The sequence below is a fragment of the Centroberyx gerrardi genome, chromosome 2 (genome assembly GCF_048128805.1).
Source record: "Centroberyx gerrardi isolate f3 chromosome 2, fCenGer3.hap1.cur.20231027, whole genome shotgun sequence".
Lineage (NCBI taxonomy): Eukaryota > Metazoa > Chordata > Actinopteri > Beryciformes > Berycidae > Centroberyx > Centroberyx gerrardi.
Genome location: NC_135998.1, coordinates 31,058,202 through 31,078,455, shown reverse-complemented (window position 1 = coordinate 31,078,455; position 20,254 = coordinate 31,058,202). Strand labels below are relative to the sequence as shown.

Genomic DNA, 20,254 nt, shown 5'->3' with positions numbered 1-20,254 from the left:
AACTAATCACCAAGATCAGATGCAGCTGGACGAGTTTGTAGCATTCAGATTTTTACTTCCCATTCATTTGAATGAGGCCAGAAAATAGACTGAAAACTGACATTTAACACGTGGGTGAACAGATTCAACAACAGATTCAATGCCAGGAAATGTTCGTTTTCTAGTATCAAAATGTTTTAGTTAATTGATATAACTCCATCAGCAAATGAACACACGGTCCACATTTGAGTCACAACTAAGTTATACATTACATTTCTTTTTGGAAGGATTTCACAGGATGTTCTTTCCTAAAACTCATGAGCAGGACTGCAAACTGTGCTGAAACACAACATGATGCATGCTGAAACTCACAGGGGGAGTAGGACACTGTGCCACGTGTTGTTGTTCCGTCCTTGAGAAGTTCCGCTTTAATCAGTAAAAGATAAGAAAGATTTTCTGACTGCTAAATCACATGAAGAGTGAGTAACAAAAAAGAGTAAAATATTTGTTAATACCATATCTAATGATTTGCAGTTTTCTCAAATATTGGCCCCATACAGCCCCCCGATCCTCTACTAGATTTTATTAGTGACATGAAATGATCTGATAAAGGTCTGAAATACATCACATGCCACTGAACACACATTACATGAGCTGTCTGAATCAAATTAAATCAGATCATTTATATATGTAAAAAGTTTTTTACTAACCAGGTTTATCTCAAAGAGCTTTACAGAGCAAACAAACGGACAGAATTAAATGAAAAACAAGATAAACACACAATGCTAGCTGATTAGGGGAGAGCAGGGCATGTTGTCACACTTTTCACTCATTGGTGTATTTCTCAGTAGTGCCTTACTGCTGATGAATGATATATATTTTCTAGCTAGATTAGATTTGTCTTCTCTAAAAAAAATTTTTATTTTGAATAATTTACTGGAAGAAAAAGTTATTACTGATGAAATGCCACTTGACAACTTGTGACAACTTGACGCACATGACGGGGCATGTTGTCACATAGACAAGTGTTCTGTGTTTGTGCACACAATTCCATTTCCTCTGAAGTATATATACAATAATAACATGAAAAACATACTCTTGTATTGAAAACAGCATACTTCATCTCAGAAGTTGACACCCACCACTCGCCAGGTAAAATAACCCCCTTCCCTGAGCACATAGCTTGACTAAACCATTCAAATTTATTATCAGGTTATAGCTGACCCTTGCCTTTATGTGTCACAATGTTTAATTATTTTGATTCCTTTATAAGAAAAAAATTAGATGAAAAACACAAAGATTTTCATTATTTACTTTCAGGTATACAAATTGCTTTTATGTTAGAGTGTTTTGACTTAGACTGTTGTGTTCAACATAGGTAACTTCTTATTAAGAAATTAAACATTTTTGGAATTGGACTTTTGGCTCTAAAATATTTAGTTTCAGAAATAAAGCCACTGAGACAACTTACCCATGTGACAACTTGCCCCGCTCTCCCCTACTTTTGAATATAGAGAAAGAAAAGGACTCCTGCATCATGTGAGCAGAGGGTTTGGATAGATTTAGAAGGAGTAAGTAAATCTGTAATTGACGGAGGTGGCGGGTGTGCCGTGTTGCAGTGAAGAAAAATAGCTTCTCTTTACCGTCCTGACAAGGAGAAAAGAATATCGTTACTGACTCCACAGTCGGAAAATCTTCCCTCTTTTCTGGCTAAAAACAACCCAAACAACCTGCTGTGAAAGAGCAAGTCATCCTTTCTTTGGTTCTGACTTTATCAAAGTTGCTTTCTCACCAAAATGATCCGCACCACGGTCCGAATGGAAGAGGACTGAGACCGCCGATTTTTGGCAAACCTTTTGCAAGATTTTGGTCCGCACCCGAGTCCGCATGGCGCGTTCACACCTGTCAAAATGATCCCAACTTAGCAAAAAGGTCCTAAAGGCCGGACCAAATGATGCTGGTGTGAAAGCCACCTAAGCTAGCTCAGTGTGTGCCTGCATCAACTGAGAGGACGACAACAAGTGATAATGAAAATGATTTGGGTTAATGGGGGTGGGATATTTTTGGTGATAATAAAAGTAACCATCTTTATGTGATTCATAATTTGTTACCCATTATTGGGAAAAGTAATATATTGCTCTAATCTGTAACTACTGTAACTACTCATTACTTTTCACACTTATGTAGTGTAATAAACTACTGTTTCAATTTCAAGTTATTATTTTTGTTATCATCAAACCAAATGTAACTTGAAACTCAGAATAGTGAAGCACAAAGCAGCTGTCCAAATTAGAAATGTAGAGTATGCAATAGCCTTGCTGTTTGCACATTGCAAACAGAGAAGTCCTGGATTGGCAGCTTCACTCAAATTCATTGGAATCCCTCCCAATCATTGGGGGAGGCAATGAAAAATATTCATATTGCATCTTTGCATTAGGGCCAAATGACACCTTCGACCTGGACTCATTCCTGCAATGTATTTAAAACACGTATTTGATTCTACAGGCATTGCAGCTGTAGGGACAGCGGGGACACAAGTAAAGCTTTCTTCACCATCCATATACCCCATGTTAGAATGAGTCTGGGGAGACTATATACAGTGTATTATAATGTGCTATTGATAGATGTGTGATCTATTTATAGAGTGTCTTGGATACTCCTGGCAAAATATCCACTTAAAATGTTAAAGCCGTGACTGATATAATCTTCCTAACAGCCTCGGCTTGTTCCCACGGTTGTATTCTAAATATGTTGATCACATGACATGACGTAAAATGTGTGTATCATAATCAAAATGTGTACTTTCTTTTTCATTAGTTGCAGATGTATCTAATCCAGCGTAGTCGCAGGATTTGCTGTCATACCTCTACCTGCTGAAAGAGAAATGCATTCACTCCAGTGTTTTTACTTATCATTTACTCATCATGTTAATTACTGATCACACTTATGTGATTATAGATTTGAAATCATTTGCCCTTTTCAGGTTGTTCAGTGGATTATCAGAGAGGCCTAGATGCTGAAAACTATTATTTCACAAGAAAAAAAGCAAGAATTATAGAAAAATCTGAAAAATTACACATGATAATACATTTGTATAGTATGTGCTCTTGTTTCTGATCTAACTTGTGATCTTTTTTTTATTGTATATAGTATTTTTCTTTTTTTGTGCTGTTTTGCATGTTTTATTGTGTAACCCCTGCTGCCATTACTTGGCCAGTTCTCCATTGGAAAAGAGATTTTGAATCTAAATGGGACTTCCTGGTAAAATAAAGGCTAAATAATAGTAGAAATATGTTTTTTTTTTCCGATTCCACAAATCATCTTGCTACCCTCCAAAATTACAACCCCCCAGTTTGAGAACTGTATGTACTTATAAGTGTTTCCTATATACTTTGTTATCAGCTGAGCTCACTGTGACCACATCAGTCATTTTTACATATTGTTTGTCCGATATATCTGTATATATTTGTGTGTATGTATTTCTGACAAAGCAGATAGTAATAAAGCAGACACCACAAATTCAGGGTACGAATATTCTTCTGTTCAGTTGTTAAAGATATTTAATTAGGATAACAAAGCATTATTCTCAAGTTAATCGATAAATCAATATTTTGGGTTGTAGATTGGGTTTGCACATATTCTATCTTGAATGCAGCTAGATTATTGCATTGTTGTAAAGTTGCCAATCTTGGGATGGATTATTTTGATATCTGTGTTTTTATGCCTAGTCACAGTGTGGTTATTTTTTAATTTGTACAAGATGTCTTTATTTCATCGATAGTAGTAGTATAAAGTAGAGGCAATCTGGTAGAAAAGTCTCGGGTGTTTTTTTTTTTTTTGTAGATGCTGACAATTCAAAGACATACAAAACAACAAGACAGTATTATCACACGTGGAAGAGACATAAAGACAAAATAAAGCATGACAACCACAGTGAACATCATATGTTTACAAGGAGGTTATGGGTATAATTAGAGTTAAAAGTATGAAGATGAAGAGCTTGGTAAATACAAACATGTTCTGCATAGGTTATGGATTGGGGGTGTTGTAATCAGCCTCCAGATACTTATACTGTGATAGCATGGAGATACTGTGTGTGTTATTTGCACCTACATATGTGTATGTGAGAGGGTTAAATATGCATTTACATATGAATTTACATATTTAACCATATATTTATATATTTGCAAACCAGTTGAAGCCCTATGCCTTCCTGAAGTCCACATCTTCTGCAGTCTGAATGAAGCTCTTTCTGTCATCACGTTATGTATCAAACATTCAAACACAATCACCCTTATTGGACATCAGTGTCATTTTCTTCCTTGCATGCACTAAATCTGAGCAGTTTTATGTCTGACAGGGTGTTTCCTCTCCACCAACAAAAGTGCAACATGAAAGATATGCAATGTTTTACAATGTCTTCAAATTATGTGTTTTACACATTTCTGAAAGAAGTAGTGTACATGTATGTATAGTCCCCACCCTCTCAAGTTTCCAATTCACCAGCCTCTGTGCTTGTTATATAGCAAATATTATAGTAAATAATACCTAATTTAATGGTTACAAATCACAAACTCTGATCCAATGGACTGTACGGTGGCCGCAAGAAATCAAAAATTCCTACATAGACCACAATCGCAAACCAAACATGACATGCTCGCGCCCTCTGGTGGTCATTACAAATACTTCACCACCACTTTTATTTATTTATTATTATTTTTTTATTTTATTTTTTTTATTTCTTTCTTTCTTTTCTTTTCTTTTTTGTGAGGATATATTGTCATGTCATATTGTCGTGTGTGTTATGTGTATTTTTGCCTGTAATAAAAAAAATTAAATAAAAAAAAAAATAAATAAATAAATACTTCACCACCATACAGCCAGCTAAGTGGATCCACTGGAATAGAAGGATTGCAATCCTCTCACAGTAACGTCTTTGGTTAAATTCCATTGGCTATCGCTTTGTCCCACCGTAATAACTGACAGACCACGACAGCTCATTTCATCAGACATTGTCGCCTTATTTAATATGATCGTCTGTGGTCAGGAATGAGTGTTAATCCCTGCACCGTGCATTAGTTTGCACAACTGCTCGCGTATTATTATTAACGCACACTGTATAGACCTGGTACAGACAGAGGTAGGCCTATATGTCATGAATATTTGCGGAACCGAGCCAAACCAATCACGTTTAACGCCGTTCCATATTTTACGCCACACCGGAAGCTAGTTTCCCTGGAGAGGAACAGCTGAGAGGGCGTTTGAGCCCTCAGCGTCATCTTACAGACAACTTGATAAAACACTGAGTAAGATGCCCCAACTTGTTCTTAGCATTCACTCTGCTGTTACTGTTATTTACAAAGCTCCAGACAAATATAAAGGCAATGTGCAAAATCCAAGCTGTAACCAAACAAACCTGTTGTTGCATCCTAGATGAGTTACTAATGAAAACTGCTGCCAGACAAATGTAGGCGGTAGCAACCCTCCAAAAGCAAATGTCTTCTAACCTTATGGTTGTCTTCCAGACAGGTTTCACAATCAAGTGTGGGAAATTTTGATTCACCTGAAATTGTTAAGTGAATGAATAGTCAGTATAATATCCAACATGTGAATTTGTTAGTATCTACGTTAAGCACATATTCATTTATTAAAGTTATTATTTTTTATCAACATAGTAGCACTGTAGGAAATAATGGTGTCCCAATTAAAGAATATGGTCTGCTCCAAGCATGAGTGTGAGGTCACGTTGACACCAGTTTGGATCAAAAGCATATCTGTAAGGGAGTAGACGGGCAAGGGATGAGGGAGTAGACACCATTAATTACAGGGAATGGAAGAAAGACCGTGGGAAAGGTAAACAATGGTTTACATGTACCTTGTGTGATTTTGCAGTAAACCTGTATCATATTGAACTCTACTGGATTTGTCTGAATTATTTAATTAATGATAAGTAAGAAGTGTGGTAGAGGACCTGAAGACATCTTGCCCAAATGAAGGTTTTTCTCCCACACAAGCTAACTTAAAACAGTGGTTCTCAATGTGGGGCCTGGGGACCACCAGGGGTCCTTGAGGCGGTTCCAGGGGGAACCAACAATTAATCAAGATGTCTTCTAATAGCCTATTCCTGTGAGACAGTTCTACAGGCCACAGCCTTCCAAAAAGCAATAACTGGCAGAGTGCTGGGTGAAAAAGAACAAGCAAGCTGTTTAAGTTAGCTAACATGAAGTGAAAAGGGGGTTAACACTGTTGAAAATACAAATGGACAAGAGAAAGTTAGAAGAACTTGAATAAGAGGGTGAGGAGCCCATTTCATACGAGGATGTCATTAAACTTTACGATCTATGCCCCAGGCGCCTGGTGTTTTTTCCTCGTCTTACATCAACATAGTGTGCGACACATTCGAGACATGTTGAACTTGGAGTGCACAGGGCAGCGCCCCAAAACACTTCGCATTCAAAACACCAGGGACATAGTTTGGATGAAAATACCTGAAAAAAGGCACAGGTGTGTTCAAAAATGCAACTTATGTGATCATGGCCTATGATACTTGTCCTCTAGACAGGTTGCTCAGTGCAGCTCTCTCCAAGCATACATGTTTGGGACACACTTGGGATTTGGTATAAATATAGGGTAGGCATAAATATGATTAAATTACTTTTCCTATACAAAGACTGTGTCCGTGTTTCGGGGGAGGAGTTAGCACGTTACTCCCCTGGCGCCGCCCCTCGTCTGTAAGACGGCGTTGAGGGCGTAACAGCCTGTGAGCAGAGAGGAATAGCATTTCCATTATCTTTTGGTTTTCACAGTGTCAGGGCTTGTTACCCTGCTAGCCTACTATAAAAAAAAATCTATGCTCGGGAAATGTATATGGAGCTATTCTATTAGCTACTCATGTAATTCACGAAAAAGCCAAGACAGGGTACTGTGCTCATACTGGTTAGCTACGTAGTTGGACCATCCTTTCAACTTGCTGCTGACAGGTTAGCTAGTTAATAGCTTACGACAGCTAGCAATGTGAACTAAGCCAGCAAAGTGGTGATAAAGAAACTCTCTGCAGCAGCTACCTGGTTGGTGCAAATTTTGTTATAATTTTTCTAAATGATTTTTATTGACTTGAAAATGCTATGCATTGATTGTTCATATCTGGTACCAGTGGTGGCTAACTTGCTATATTGGATTGTACTAGTTAGCTAGCTAGCTACCCAAGTTGCTAACTAGCCAAGTAGGTAGGCTGAATGCTTAAGCAGATAGCTAGTTAAATTCATTACCTGCTAACTAGTGTTTCTTATGACAAATCATGTATTAGATGCATGATCAGGTTACCTAACCAGCTAGTACACATTTTCCATGTTTTTTCTTAGCCAAGCCATAAGTAAGCTGCTGTCTGAAGCCTAACGTTACCTAACGGTCACTTAAAGCTCCAGCTGCCTCAGGTTGTCAAAGGGTTTTCCATTTCAAGCAATGTTTAGAACAGATGAATTACTGACAGAGCTGAAATTGCCCAGTTAACAAAGGCTTGACCAGGACTTACATCAGCAAATAGCGAGGTAACGCTGCTGTCAAAACATTACCCAGCCCACTCTGGGTCAAACAGAGGATTTATTGGAGTTTGATTGTATGGATTGTGCGGTGCCTTTTGCAACCACAAATGGTCCTGGTTGGCAGAGGCTCACCACATCCATTTCTGGTATAAATTCACAAAACCCTGAACTGTGGCAAAGTCCCTGCATGTAGTGTCATTGCCACAAAGCTAAATCGGCTAGATGTCTGACTGATGACTGACAATATATTATTATTTGGTCAATGTGATATATTAGACGTAGGTCACCAAAATATCAGCTTACAGGGAACATTGGTCCTGAATGCTTCCTTGATGTGGTTTTTTAAATTATTATTATGATTATTTTTTTGCTCTCCATTATAATTCTGAAACCCACAAGATGAAATTTAGACATACTTATATATTACACAATAGCCAGGTATCATAACAGGCTCCTTTCACATACAGTGTAATAGTCTGTTAATAAGACTGAAGAGGGTCTCAACTGGGGAATATTAGATTCACATTGCCCATGAATCTACGTTTAACAACAGTTTCAGATCTAGACTTTGGGCTTGCCTTGTGTACAGGGGTTTCCCTGAGGAACACAACACACACCTTGCAATCAGTCTCTCTCTCTTCAAACATCTATGCACACTTTCCCTTTGATTTTATGTTCTGCATTAGGAGCATTATAACTCATTTTGTCTTCCTTGATTGTTTTTGTACTGCCATTTAAGGGTGTTTCTATCATCCACTTTGGTTTAGTGTTTGTCATTTTGATGTCTTTTTTTTTTTTTGCTTGTTTAATTTGAGGTGAGATATTTTTAGAAGCCCCTTGAGTTTTTCATCTCACTTCCTCAAACCAGTGTACGTCCTGATGGAATTACTCAGCATAGTTGCGATATGCTCTTTTACCAATTCACCAAAATTGTTCTCAAAATGTTGTCAGATTCTAAACATCTATAATATGAATTTGGTCTGTCGTATATTTAGCAGTTAAACAAATGAAACAAAAAACAACAAATAGCGCTCAATGTTTTTGCAGGTCGTCGCTCTCATGTGCCCATGGAGAAGGCGGCCTTTGAGGGGTGGCTGGAGTCAGTCTCCGCCTCTTTCCTTACGCTGAACGACCAGCAGCGCAACCAGTCCCTGGACCAGCTCATCTCCCTGAGCGGTGCCGTCCAGCTCCGCCATCTGTCCAATGGACTGGAGACGTTGCTCAAGCGCGACTTCCTGCGCCTCCTGCCCCTGGAGTTGACCTTTTACCTGCTGCGCTGGCTGGATCCCCAGACCCTACTCACCTGCTGCCTGGTGTGCAAGCAGTGGAATAAGGTGAATATTGCTCTTCTTGACATGTCATGTACTAGACTTAAGCAGATACAAGCAATCAACTGAAAGAATCCTCTTTGCTACTGACATAGCCTCATAGTTGTTTTCTCATATGTTGTGCAGGTGGTGATTGTTTTTAGGCTTTGGAAAAGGCAAATTGGCAAAAGGCAGTAGTGAGCACTAATTTAAGGTCAGACTTGGTGCTATGGTCAGAGGCACAGTGATTGTGATACTGAGCTCACAGTGCCATGGGAGGATGCAGTAGATGAAGCATATAAAAGGAAATTGCTTAGGTGTCAGCAGAGGTGGAGCAGAGGGGGTTGGAAACCTAGACTACGCCCTGTGAAGGTTGAATGACGACGGTTTGTATTAACGTCCACTTTAACTCTACTAGGTGAATTAGGCATCCCTGGGCAGAGGTTAAAGCAGGTAGGAAAGGGTATGTGTGAGGCAGTGGTGGGACCTCTAACATTATTTGTTAGAGGTACGCTTGCTGGTATATTGTTTGTTGGTAATATGTTGGCTGCCTTGCTGCCTTCCTTTCCTATCCTATCTATTGGTATACTTTGTTATCCTGCAAGTAAGCTGATACGAATTTGATTTTTCAAACAAAATGCAAACTAATTTAATTGAGTTTATTTACCCTTGTATATTAATCAGAAAAAGCAGGTAGAAAACATTAAGTGTTCTCGTTATTTATTTAGGTATTTAGGTTGGTCTGACACTATGGCCTTGACCCACACATTTTCTGTGGGAAAGCCTGGGTATGTTTGCTGGGATATTGTTAGAATTCTGGCTGGCTTATTGTTACTTAGTAGTGTGTATGATAGTGTGCTAATATATTTGTTTTGTAGCATATTGGCGTGGTTCTCTCTGTCATTCTCTCTTCCTGGTTATTGGGCATGTAGAGGTTTGTCACTCAGGTGTTTGGCTGCAGTGGTACCACAGTGTTGAAGGTATTGGTCCCAGGAAGCTGGAATGCACTGTTGAGCCTTGTTGAAGTGTCACGGGCCTAATTCAGTAAAACATCTGTGAAGGAAGGTTCTTGACAACCCCCAATGACATACATGTGCACACTCAGCTCTGTAGTGTCTGGTTAGTGACTGGTGCTGCTTGTCCAGAGATCCTGTAGATCCGGTACACCTACAGGATCAACAAGCCACCCTCCAGTTGCATTGCACACTTGTTATGAACGCATCAGCATCACACCCATATTCAAAGAATTGTTGTCTTCTCCTATTCCTATAAATGTATTCTTGTGCACTCTATTCCACATACAGTCAATGGCTCCAGTGAAGTGTGAAAAGACCATATCATGATGAAATGTCTTTGATTGTGCATCTATGCATGTCAGTGCTTGGCCGATGTATACACTCAATGTATTTTTCTAGGTACACCTCCCTGTTTACGCAAACAGCTTGCTCCACCAGTGAGTCATGCGGCTAACTCATAAAGCCTACAGACAGGGTCGAGAGGTTCAGCTACTGTTCCGATTAAATGATAGAACGGACAAGATGTATGATCTAAGCGATTTTAAATGTGGTGTGATTGTCGGTGCCAGACACACCAGTTCCAGCATCTCAGAAACAGCCACTCTCCTGGGATTTTCTACACTACAGTGTCTAGAGTTTACCGAGGATGATGCGATAAACAAAACACTTCCAGTCAGTGTCAGTCCTGTGTTGGTGAGAGAGGTCAGAGGAGAATGGCAAGACTTGTTCAAGCTAACAGGCCACAAGTATGCGAATAGCAGCTCGGTATAATAGTGGTGTGCAGAATGGCATCCTGAATCCCTGGGTCCATCCTGCCTGGCGTCAATGGTACAGGCTGCTGGTGGTAGTGTAATGGTATGGGGAATCTTTTCCTGGCGCACATTATGCCCTGTTGTACCAATATAGCGTCGTTTGAACTTTGTCTGAACTTTGTTGCTGACCAGGTGTTTCCCTTCATAGCCAGAGTCTTGTCCTCTTTCAAATGGATGTACGCTGGATGCCCTGGGTGCCTGTTAAATGTGGCAAGTTTAAATGATTTCTTGGCACCCTTCATGTGCCCCCCTGGTAGTGCCATCTCTTTTGATGATCCCATGAAAACTCAAGTGCATATATTGTGGCAACACATCTTTATTGCTCAGCCATTGGGAGTTGTCAAATTGCTTTAAATACCATTAGAATTGTTGAAGGACCAATCAGTAGCATTGCACAGTCTAATTCATTTCCTTGGTGTTTTTGTGACTCAACAACTCATATCCTGTTCGATGTCTTTGGTGTTTACTAGTATGCAGATTTCTTGGGAACGGGAATAGAAGCACTACACATATTGGAGAGTTTTTGCTGCATAAACTAGTGTACCAATGGAATTATGTCAAGGTCAGAATCCACATATCATAAATGTCAAGGTGGACACGACATTTACATGTTCATCACTTCAAGTGAAGTTCTGGATTGGGCCCAGACCCTTTGATTTGTTGTTTAGGTGAGATGAGAAAAACATGAATTGAAATATACACTCACCGAGCACTTTATTAGGAACACCTGTACACCTGCTTATTCATGCAATTATCCATGCAGCCAATCGTGTGGCAGCAGTGCAATGCATAAGATCATGCAGGTACAGGTCAGCAGCTTCAGTTCATGTTCACATCAAGCATCAGAATGGGGAGAAAATGTGATCTCAGTGACTTTGACCGTGGCGTGGCTGTTGGTGCCAGACGGGCTGGTTTGAGTATTTCTGAACCTGCTGATCTCCTGGGATTTTCACACACAACAGTCTCTAGAGTTTACACAGAATGGTGCGAAAAACAAAAAGCATCCAGTGAGCGGCGGCTCTGCGGATGGAAACGCCTCGTTGATGAGAGAGGTTAGAGGAGAACGGCCAGACTGGTTCGAGCTGACAGAAAGGCGACAGTAACTCAAATAACCTCTTTACAACTGTGGGAGCAGAAAAGCATCTCAGAATGCACAACACGTCAAACCTGGAGACTTTTGTAGTCGGTTGACATTGAGCTGAAAGCTGATACCTACCCAGTATTAGCATGGTGTTCCTAATAAAGTGCTTGGTGAGTGTAGGCTGACTTGGAGTTTTGATTTGAGTGTTTTTAAGACCAACAAACATAAAGTTCTTGACATTTTTTTGTTGCTATCCTTCATTATTTTCAGACACATTTAAGTTTGTATCGTGTGTTGTTAAAGATGTCCAACAAATGTCCAAATTCCTCCAGGTGATAAACTCCTGTACGGAGGTATGGCAGGGCGTGTGTCGAGAACTGGGCTGGCGGATCGACGAGGCCATCCAGGACGCGTCGCACTGGAAGGGCGTCTACCTGAAGGCGAAGCTCCGCATGATGCAGCTGAAGGACCAGGAGGCCTTCGAGACCTCCTCGCTCATCGGGCACAGCGCTCGCGTGTACGCCCTCTACTACAAGGACGGCCTTCTCTGCACAGGTAAAGGACATTTCCATATCCATCATGTGTACAGCAGTTATTTGAGTGGTTATGAGCGGTTTCCCCCTCAGTTCAGATCATTTGGGCATATAAGAACACAGCAATGGCGCAGGTGCGGACCAGAATAATTGGACCAAAACCTTGTTAATAGGATAGTCTCTGTACTTTTCCAAACCATCCATGGAGTACTGGGTTTGTGAAGCTCATGATGTACAGTTTTTATTGAGACTGTGTCGCAAATGCTGTTTTTGTGGTGTTGAGCAACTGTCCTAGTATGTTTCCGTCTATGCGTGTTTGGGGAGCTTTGACTACTGTTCCTCTTAGTTGATACAGTTTGGCATTTGCTGCCATGAATTTAGCGATTGTTCTCCTTGTGGAACAGGCCCGTGTGCAGAAGATCTTTTTCATTGTGGATTTGACTTGTTCTCCAGCAGCTGGCCCTAACCCCTATTAAGTCCGTTAAGTCCGAATGGCACGGTTTTGTGGTGTCTGAGATATGACACATGACAGCACACAAATTATGAATCCACAGACCATACTCTATACAAGCATTGGGTAACGACTTTAAATGACTTTCCTAAACAATGACTGCATCACATGTGGGGGATGTGGCATGTTACTATTGTGTACTATTGCCGTGTTCCAGTTTGTTTTTCAGTTCCTAGTTTTTTAAAGGAAAAGGCTTTGGCGGCCACCAGAAATTGTTAAAAACGTTGCGGTTTCTTGGTGTGCTGTTTCTCTAGTGAGAAATCAGCTTTGATCAACGCCTAATAGGACAAAACCTTTTTGTTTTTATTTTATGTTCATTTAAATAGCAAAAAAAGTCTCATATTCCAGTCTAACTGGCATTAAAAAGGTCTTAGAATATCTTAGATAAACTGTTCTTGAGACTTGCAGACATCCTGAAAGTGGTATGGTTGATGCTACGCAGATTGGCATATGATGTCATCACATTATAGGGGTTCCACCTACAATTATTAATCCCTGGGATCAAATGGAAGTTGAGAGGAAATCATATCTACCACTCAGCAAGAAACATTCCTGTAAAAATATTCATCAAGCTATGAAATAGAGGCAGATAAGACTCTGTGCCTCCCCCTTCCGAGAAAGACAAATGTCAAATTGTTATTGCAGTAGTCATCCAGAGACACTCATGCTTGCCGGCATTGTCACTGTCTGATGCGGATGCGGGTGAAAAGATGTTTTAAAGGTCAAATACTGAGGAAAAGTGGGGCCTAGTCAGGATGGACTGAAAGATGGGTGTCAATGTAGACAATTACAAGCTGTTAATTATAAGAATGCGCTGAATCCTCTCATAGCTGCAATCAAAACATTGATCATTGCAATTATGGCAACATTTTGACATGCAAAATATGTTAGTGAATTTGATAATTACACTTAGTGGGTGTCTGAAATTATTCAGTCCAAAAGTTGTGGGAAAAAAAACCCAAACTTTTCATATTGTTTTTAATGCTTTATTCAGCATCACGCATCCTACTGAAGAAATATGTTTGAATTCATGAAATGCAGGATAAGACTTGGCGCACCATGGACTCATCTTTGGCTCGTCCTTCATGTTAAGACAAATAATGTTTTTATGTGAGAAATAAATGGATGGCATTGATAGTTTAATTGTATTCAGTTGATGAAGTTAACCTTCTGCTACTTTCTCTGTCAGTTAAAATAACATTTAAATGATAATTCTGGTTATTTTCAACCTGGGCCTTATTTTCCTTGCTTTTGCCAGAGTCCCAGCAAGACTGACAGAGTTCCTCTTTGTTTCTCAGGATCCGATGACCTCTCTGCCAAATTATGGGACGTCCGCACCGGGCAGTGCATCTATGGCATTCAGACGCACACCTGTGCCACAGTGAAATTTGATGAACAGAAGCTGGTGACCGGGTCCTTCGACAACACCATTGCGTGCTGGGAGTGGAGCACGGGGGCAAAAATCCAGCAGTTCCGTGGCCACACAGGGGCAGGTTGGTGTAACTGTTAACCAAAGATCTGCTCTTGTGTCATGGTTATGGTTAACGTTTCAAAAGTTTCAAAAGTTTGGTCATAGGGCAAGGAAGAACTGATTAACTTTTCACACCGATTGGCCACAGGGGGGCGTGGCAGTAGGCGTGGCTTCTCATAAAAAGGCATGTAACCTCCGAACAGATTCACGAACACCATGAGACTTTGTGGCCAATCAGCAGACAGAAGAAGAGGCAAACCCTCCATTATTGGCCCAATCAAACAACATGGGGGCACCGAAGAGCTCATTTCCAGTTTAGACATAACCATCCTGCTAATGTTTCCAACACTTGGTCCAGTGGTCGAAGGGCAGCACCTAATGACCACTGAACAGATATAGAGCTGATTGGCCAGGTGGTGTTGTGATAATCAGCTGAAATGATTAAAAGTGTCTAGAATTTGAAAAGGCAGATCTCATGCCCTACTTCAGGTCCAGTCATGAAAATGTGAAACTAGTAATGTGGCATGGAAGAAATTATTAACTTTTGGTGAAAATCCGACATGTGGAACTGGCATATATTGACAATTGCATATCTTTGGCGTCGGTATGCGCTCCACTGAGTGCCATGCTATCTAGTTTTGGAGTGCAATTACTGTTAAATTAGGCTATATTTCAATTGGCCTGAAAAAGGTCTTAAAAAGTGTTAAATTGAACTTGGAGAAACCTGTAGTCACCCAGATTAGAGCTGCAACGATTAATCGATTAATCGATTAGTTGTCAACTATTAAATTAATCGCCAACTATTTTGATAATCGATTAATCGGTTTGAGTAATTTTTTAAGAAAAATAAGTCAAAATTCTCTGATTCCAGCTTCTTAAATGTGAATATTTTCTGGTTTCTTTACTCCTCTATGACAGTAAACTGAATATCTTTGGGTTGTGGACAAAACAAGACATTTGAGGACGTCATCTTGGGCTTTGGGAAACACTGATCGACATTTTTCACCATTTTCTGACATTTTATAGACCGAACAACTAATCGATTAATCGAGAAAATAATCGACAGATTAATCGACAATGAAAATAATCGTAAGCCCTAACCCAGATGTGACATCACATTCAACACTGGAAGTATTTTTTTTATATTTACTATGTATTTATGTTTGGCCAGTCTTCAGTGTTGACTACAACGATGACTTGGACTTGCTGGTGAGCGGCTCTGCAGACTTCTCAGTGAAGATCTGGGCCTTGTCGGCCGGCGCTTGTCTCAACACTCTGACGGGGCACACCGAGTGGGTCACCAAGGTAAGTGTACCGTTCTAGAGCTTTCGTTTGATAAATGAAATTCACACTCAAATTTCAATTCATTTATACATCTCTGGTATGTCAATAATCAGTGTAAAATCCTTACATGGGCTTTTTTCTTCATTGGATTATCTGTCAACTGTAACATCTACAAAACTAACTTTTTGTAAGTTATTCAGATAGTGTCATGCCTCATCCCCAAATTTCAGTTTGCTATCCTTAAATATAGTGCTAAAATTGGATAATAGGTATGTTTGTTTTCCAAGATAAATAAGTAAAAAGCACCAGCAATTTCATCATTTCCCCGCTGTACCGAAAACATACAGAACCATAACCATCACAGCTGTTCCACTACTAGAAAATTGTTTTTTTGACTAACACCAAATCAGATTACATACATTTTTTTTTCATTCTGCATGAAATTCAATATGATTACAGGACTCTTTCACTGATTCTGTGGTTCCCCGATTAGTCATTTCAGAGTATTGCAAAGTCACAAGGTGGGGAATCTCCACTCTCACACCATTAAACGGAAATCACAGTGAAATATCGTTTGCATTCGAGATCCAAAAATTGGCGATGTGTCAATAACCTGACCACACTGGAATTCAACCATGAAACACTTTTCTCTGTTGCTAAACATCTGTATCCTCTGTATTTATCCTCTGTCAGGTGATACTACAGAAAAGTGAAGTAGAATCTATGGTGCACAGTCCTGGTGATTATATCCTCTTAAGTGCTGATAAATATGAAATTAAGGTAATGCTAACGTCTCTCATACTTTTACACGTACTTAATGTGTTTTCTGTATGGTTTTACATTTATGAACTGTTATACCTGAAATGTCCATAGGGTGGAGCAAACGCTGTGTTTTTTCCCCCCTTCTGAAGGTTTGGCCTTTAGGGAGGGAGATCAACTGCAAGTGCTTGAAGACCCTTTCAGTATCGGAGGACCGCAGCGTCAGCCTGCAGCCCCGCCTGCAGTTTGACGGACGCTACATCGTCTGCAGCTCGGACCTCGGAGTTTACCAGTGGGACTTTGCCAGTTTTGAGATTCTCAGGTAAAAACCGTCGAATTATGTTCTGGTACACTTTGGGATTCGCTGTGAACTGTGGTGTTCGTTTAGTAAAGAAACACGTTCTCTAGCTGTTGCATGAACAGCTCATTCTTGTGTGTGTACATATGCAGGGTCCGAAATAAACAGTTCTGTACAGTCAAACTTTGTCCCTGCTGACCACCGTACGCTCTCTCTGACCGTGAGCCAATCAAATCAAAGCGACACAGCGGCTCTGTATCAAACAGGCTGCCGATTGGTTGCCCATTACCCTGCTCTACACAAAGCGGTAGAGTCTAGACTTCTGTTTCCCCGCTGCCGGAACGGTTAATTAACATGACTGGAGAATTTCTATCAAAATGTGAAGCTTTTTCACTTCGACTGTATGTGTGTGTGTGTGTGATTTCTAATTTGAATTCTGTTGCATATCACAATTAGTTACAAACTGTTGTATAAGTGAGAGAGCAAGTTTTAAATGAACACAGTCAAATCTGCTATTGTCTCTTTATTGAATGTTTCACATGGTACCTAATTCAATACACAATATTTGTGTGTGTGTGTGGTGTGTGGGGGGGGAGGTGGAGGGGGGTTAGTTAGTGCAAATCCATACTACTTTACACGTAGCTCAAAGAGTAACTAAACCCCAAACCTAAATCTGTGGTGAAGCCTGACATCTAATGGTAAAAAGTAGGGTACTGAACTGGCCATCTGCTATTGGCTGGTCTTTGTGCCATGTGATGTCACCTTCTATAGAGTACAACAGGTGGTGACATCACCCGGCACAAGACCAGCCAATAGCAGATTGGCAGTGCAGTACCCTACTTCTCACCATTACATGTCAGGCTTCACCACAGATTTGGGTTTGGGGTTTAGTTACTCTTTAAGCAGTACCACTCATCCTCATTCAGTATGCCTTGATGTTCCCAGGGTGATAAAAACGCAGGACCCGGCGAACCTCTCCCTGCTCAGCTTCGGCGAGGTGTTCGCCCTCCTGTTCGACAACCACTTCCTCTACGTGATGGACCTGAGGACAGAGGCCATATCGGGCCGCTGGCCTCTGCCGGCCTACAGGAAGTCCAAGCGGGGGTCCAGCTTCCTGGCCGGCGTCACCTCCTGGCTCAACGGCCTAGACGCCGATAACGACTCTGGACTTGTGTTCGCCACGAGCATGCCCGACCATAGCATTCACTTAGTCCTGTGGAAGGAGAACGGATAAAAAAACGAAACGCGTACACGAAACTACCCTAGACCCGCTAGGATACGAACCGCCATTTCCATGTGTTCGCGCTCTGGAATATATGAAAAATTCACAGCCAAGTTAGATAAATGCATGGACCAAAGTGTTTTTTTTTTTTTTTTCTACCGTTTCTTTCTCGGTGTACACTCCTCCAGACGCAAACATCACGTGATTTTCTCTCTCTCGGAAGGAGTAGAAATGGAAGGCAAACTGTCGAAGAAGCGCCGTTACCGATCAGCACTTGTTTCTGATTTCCGCAGAAACCTGCATCGGTCTTCTGGTCTTGGACGAGGACGGGGACGTCGCTGAAAGAAAACAGAACTCTTGAAGCCCAAGATGCGGTCCACCGCAATTAGAAAACTAATGTTAAAGGATACAACAGAAATGACAACCGTAGAAGTAAGTTCCGTAAACTTGGACAAAGGTTCTTGGAAATACAAGTTTCCGGCAAATGAGCTCTTTGGTCGACTTGGCATTGTGCAGTGAGCATATTGGTAGGACCTCGGTTTCCAGTAATTATGTGCCAACGTTGGCCTTTTTTTGTTTTTTACCAAAAGTCTAGAACAAATGTGTTTTAGCTAGAGGATGCTACCAACGTTTCGCGGCCCAACGGTAAGTCGCTCATAGAGCTTATCTGCCGAAAGACTTAGTCGGGCTGCCTTAAAACACAGAAGTTGTATGTTGAAAAGTGGTTTGGTACATGGTGTGTGTACCGTGTGAAATATTGTGGGGAGATTTCATGTAATTCCACTGATTGCTCTATGCTTTTTCTAAGGGATGTCCGTTTTAAACGTCAGCTTGAGAAAATGTGGTGATGTGCCTTTTCGTTTGATTTGACGTTCCGAACTAGAATCTCCGGCACATTGCAATAAGGTGATGACTGCATTGTACGTTTTAATTTTATTTTTAACTTTTCACGCTATAACAGTCTAAGATGTCTGTGATTTTATCGCTATCTAGCTGACGCGACTCGGTCAGCGACTTGCTCTTCGGATTACCGACTGTGTTAAACATCAGGTTTATTTTTCTAAAGGCCTCAATGCATTGCACAGTTGAGAAGTGACTTGGCAAGCAGTTGGCTCTATGTGAAATTCTGATTTTAGACATAGACGATAAAGTTTGATGGTTTTCTTGGCATAGCAAGAGAAACGATCTCAAATTCTACCCCGTTCAGTTCATCAATTTTTACCAGTTTTTTCATATTTGATTTTCTCCAAATGGAAGGTTTTCTGCTCGCATCTCGAGTTTTAAGTGAGTTCTACAAAACTGAAACTTCAGCCACCGAATGAGTGCTTTTCTCCGATTTCTCATTAGCGTCTTCCTATGCAGTGGCAGGCCACAGGTCACCGTAGACACATGGCAGAGCAGATAGAAATGTATCAATGTACACCAAACCTCATCAAACAGCTTGTTGATGTTCTATACTGACCATAACTCTGTTGTTTTCATATGCCTTCTTGTACAAAACTGATTTACAGACTGTTCAAAGTGAGTGTCGTTTATTCAAATCGAATCGAAATGCCACAACTGTATTCTTTATTATTCTCAGTTCCATATAATTTAAGTATGACCATTGCACTACATTATACCCTACCCAGCACCAAACTTGTCAATTTTTGAGTTTGGCCCAGCATTTTAGCATTTGGTTTAAAATTACAATAATGAGTTGTAGATACAGTGACAAATTGACATGGGCCAGGGTTTAGTGTGAAATGGGACACAAAACATTTTTGTTAATATATCCCTTTAAGTTAGACAACTGAGGTTCAATTGCCACTGCATTCAAGCACTGCACAATGTTTTCATTTCACTAAACTTAATATTGCACTGTCATAGCAGCTCTTACGTCACCTGCATCCATCTACAATCAGCTTAACTATTGCAGTCTTTCAAATAAATGAAAGTAGCAAACACTATTGGTTATGTCTTTTATACTTTGTTCTTGACATGAGTTTGTGAGAAAATGGATGCTTGCAATATGAAAATGTTAGTTTATCCAAAATGAGAGTACAGCATCTGCACAATGAGCTTGTTCAGTTTTGTTTTTGTGTCAATATGGGGAACAATGGTTTTGCCTTATAGTAGTAAAGGTCTACAACTTCTTGAGGTTTTCTTTGCACATTCCACTTGGAGATAAGTTCCATCCTTGGCTCCATTTTGAAGGATTTCTATGTTTCGGCAAGTTGGGTTTCACCTCATACTTAATGCGATGTTTTACCTGTGGGATGCACATTGTGTGAGTGTTGGTTCATCTGAAGGTCATGAGTCCTTTGCATGATGCATTGTATGGAGCTTCCGAATAGGAGGGAAGACATAACAAAAAGGGTACGACCGATATGGGTTTTTGAAGGCCGATACTGATATTTTTGGGATTGAAGCTGACAATATTTTGTGCCGATATATAAGT

General features: G+C 40.5%; 1 protein-coding gene across 2 annotated transcripts; it reads left to right on the top strand.

Annotated features, from left to right (window-relative positions):
- The first annotated feature begins 6,782 nt into the window (after positions 1 to 6,782).
- On the top strand, positions 6,783 to 17,836 carry fbxw2 (F-box and WD repeat domain containing 2). 2 transcript variants are annotated; one of them, XM_071917550.2, is made up of 8 exons: positions 6,783 to 6,959; positions 8,568 to 8,854; positions 12,069 to 12,291; positions 14,079 to 14,273; positions 15,423 to 15,556; positions 16,229 to 16,315; positions 16,447 to 16,616; positions 17,538 to 17,836. In XM_071917550.2, exons 2-8 carry the CDS (start codon positions 8,588 to 8,590, stop codon positions 17,824 to 17,826), a joined length of 1,365 nt encoding a protein of 454 aa, XP_071773651.1. In that variant the 5' UTR covers positions 6,783 to 6,959; positions 8,568 to 8,587; the 3' UTR covers positions 17,827 to 17,836. The 2 variants fall into 2 exon arrangements, with proteins under 2 accessions (XP_071773651.1, XP_071773650.1); XM_071917549.2 differs by having other exon boundaries at positions 6,783 to 7,046.
- Positions 17,837 to 20,254: the final 2,418 nt, after the last annotated feature.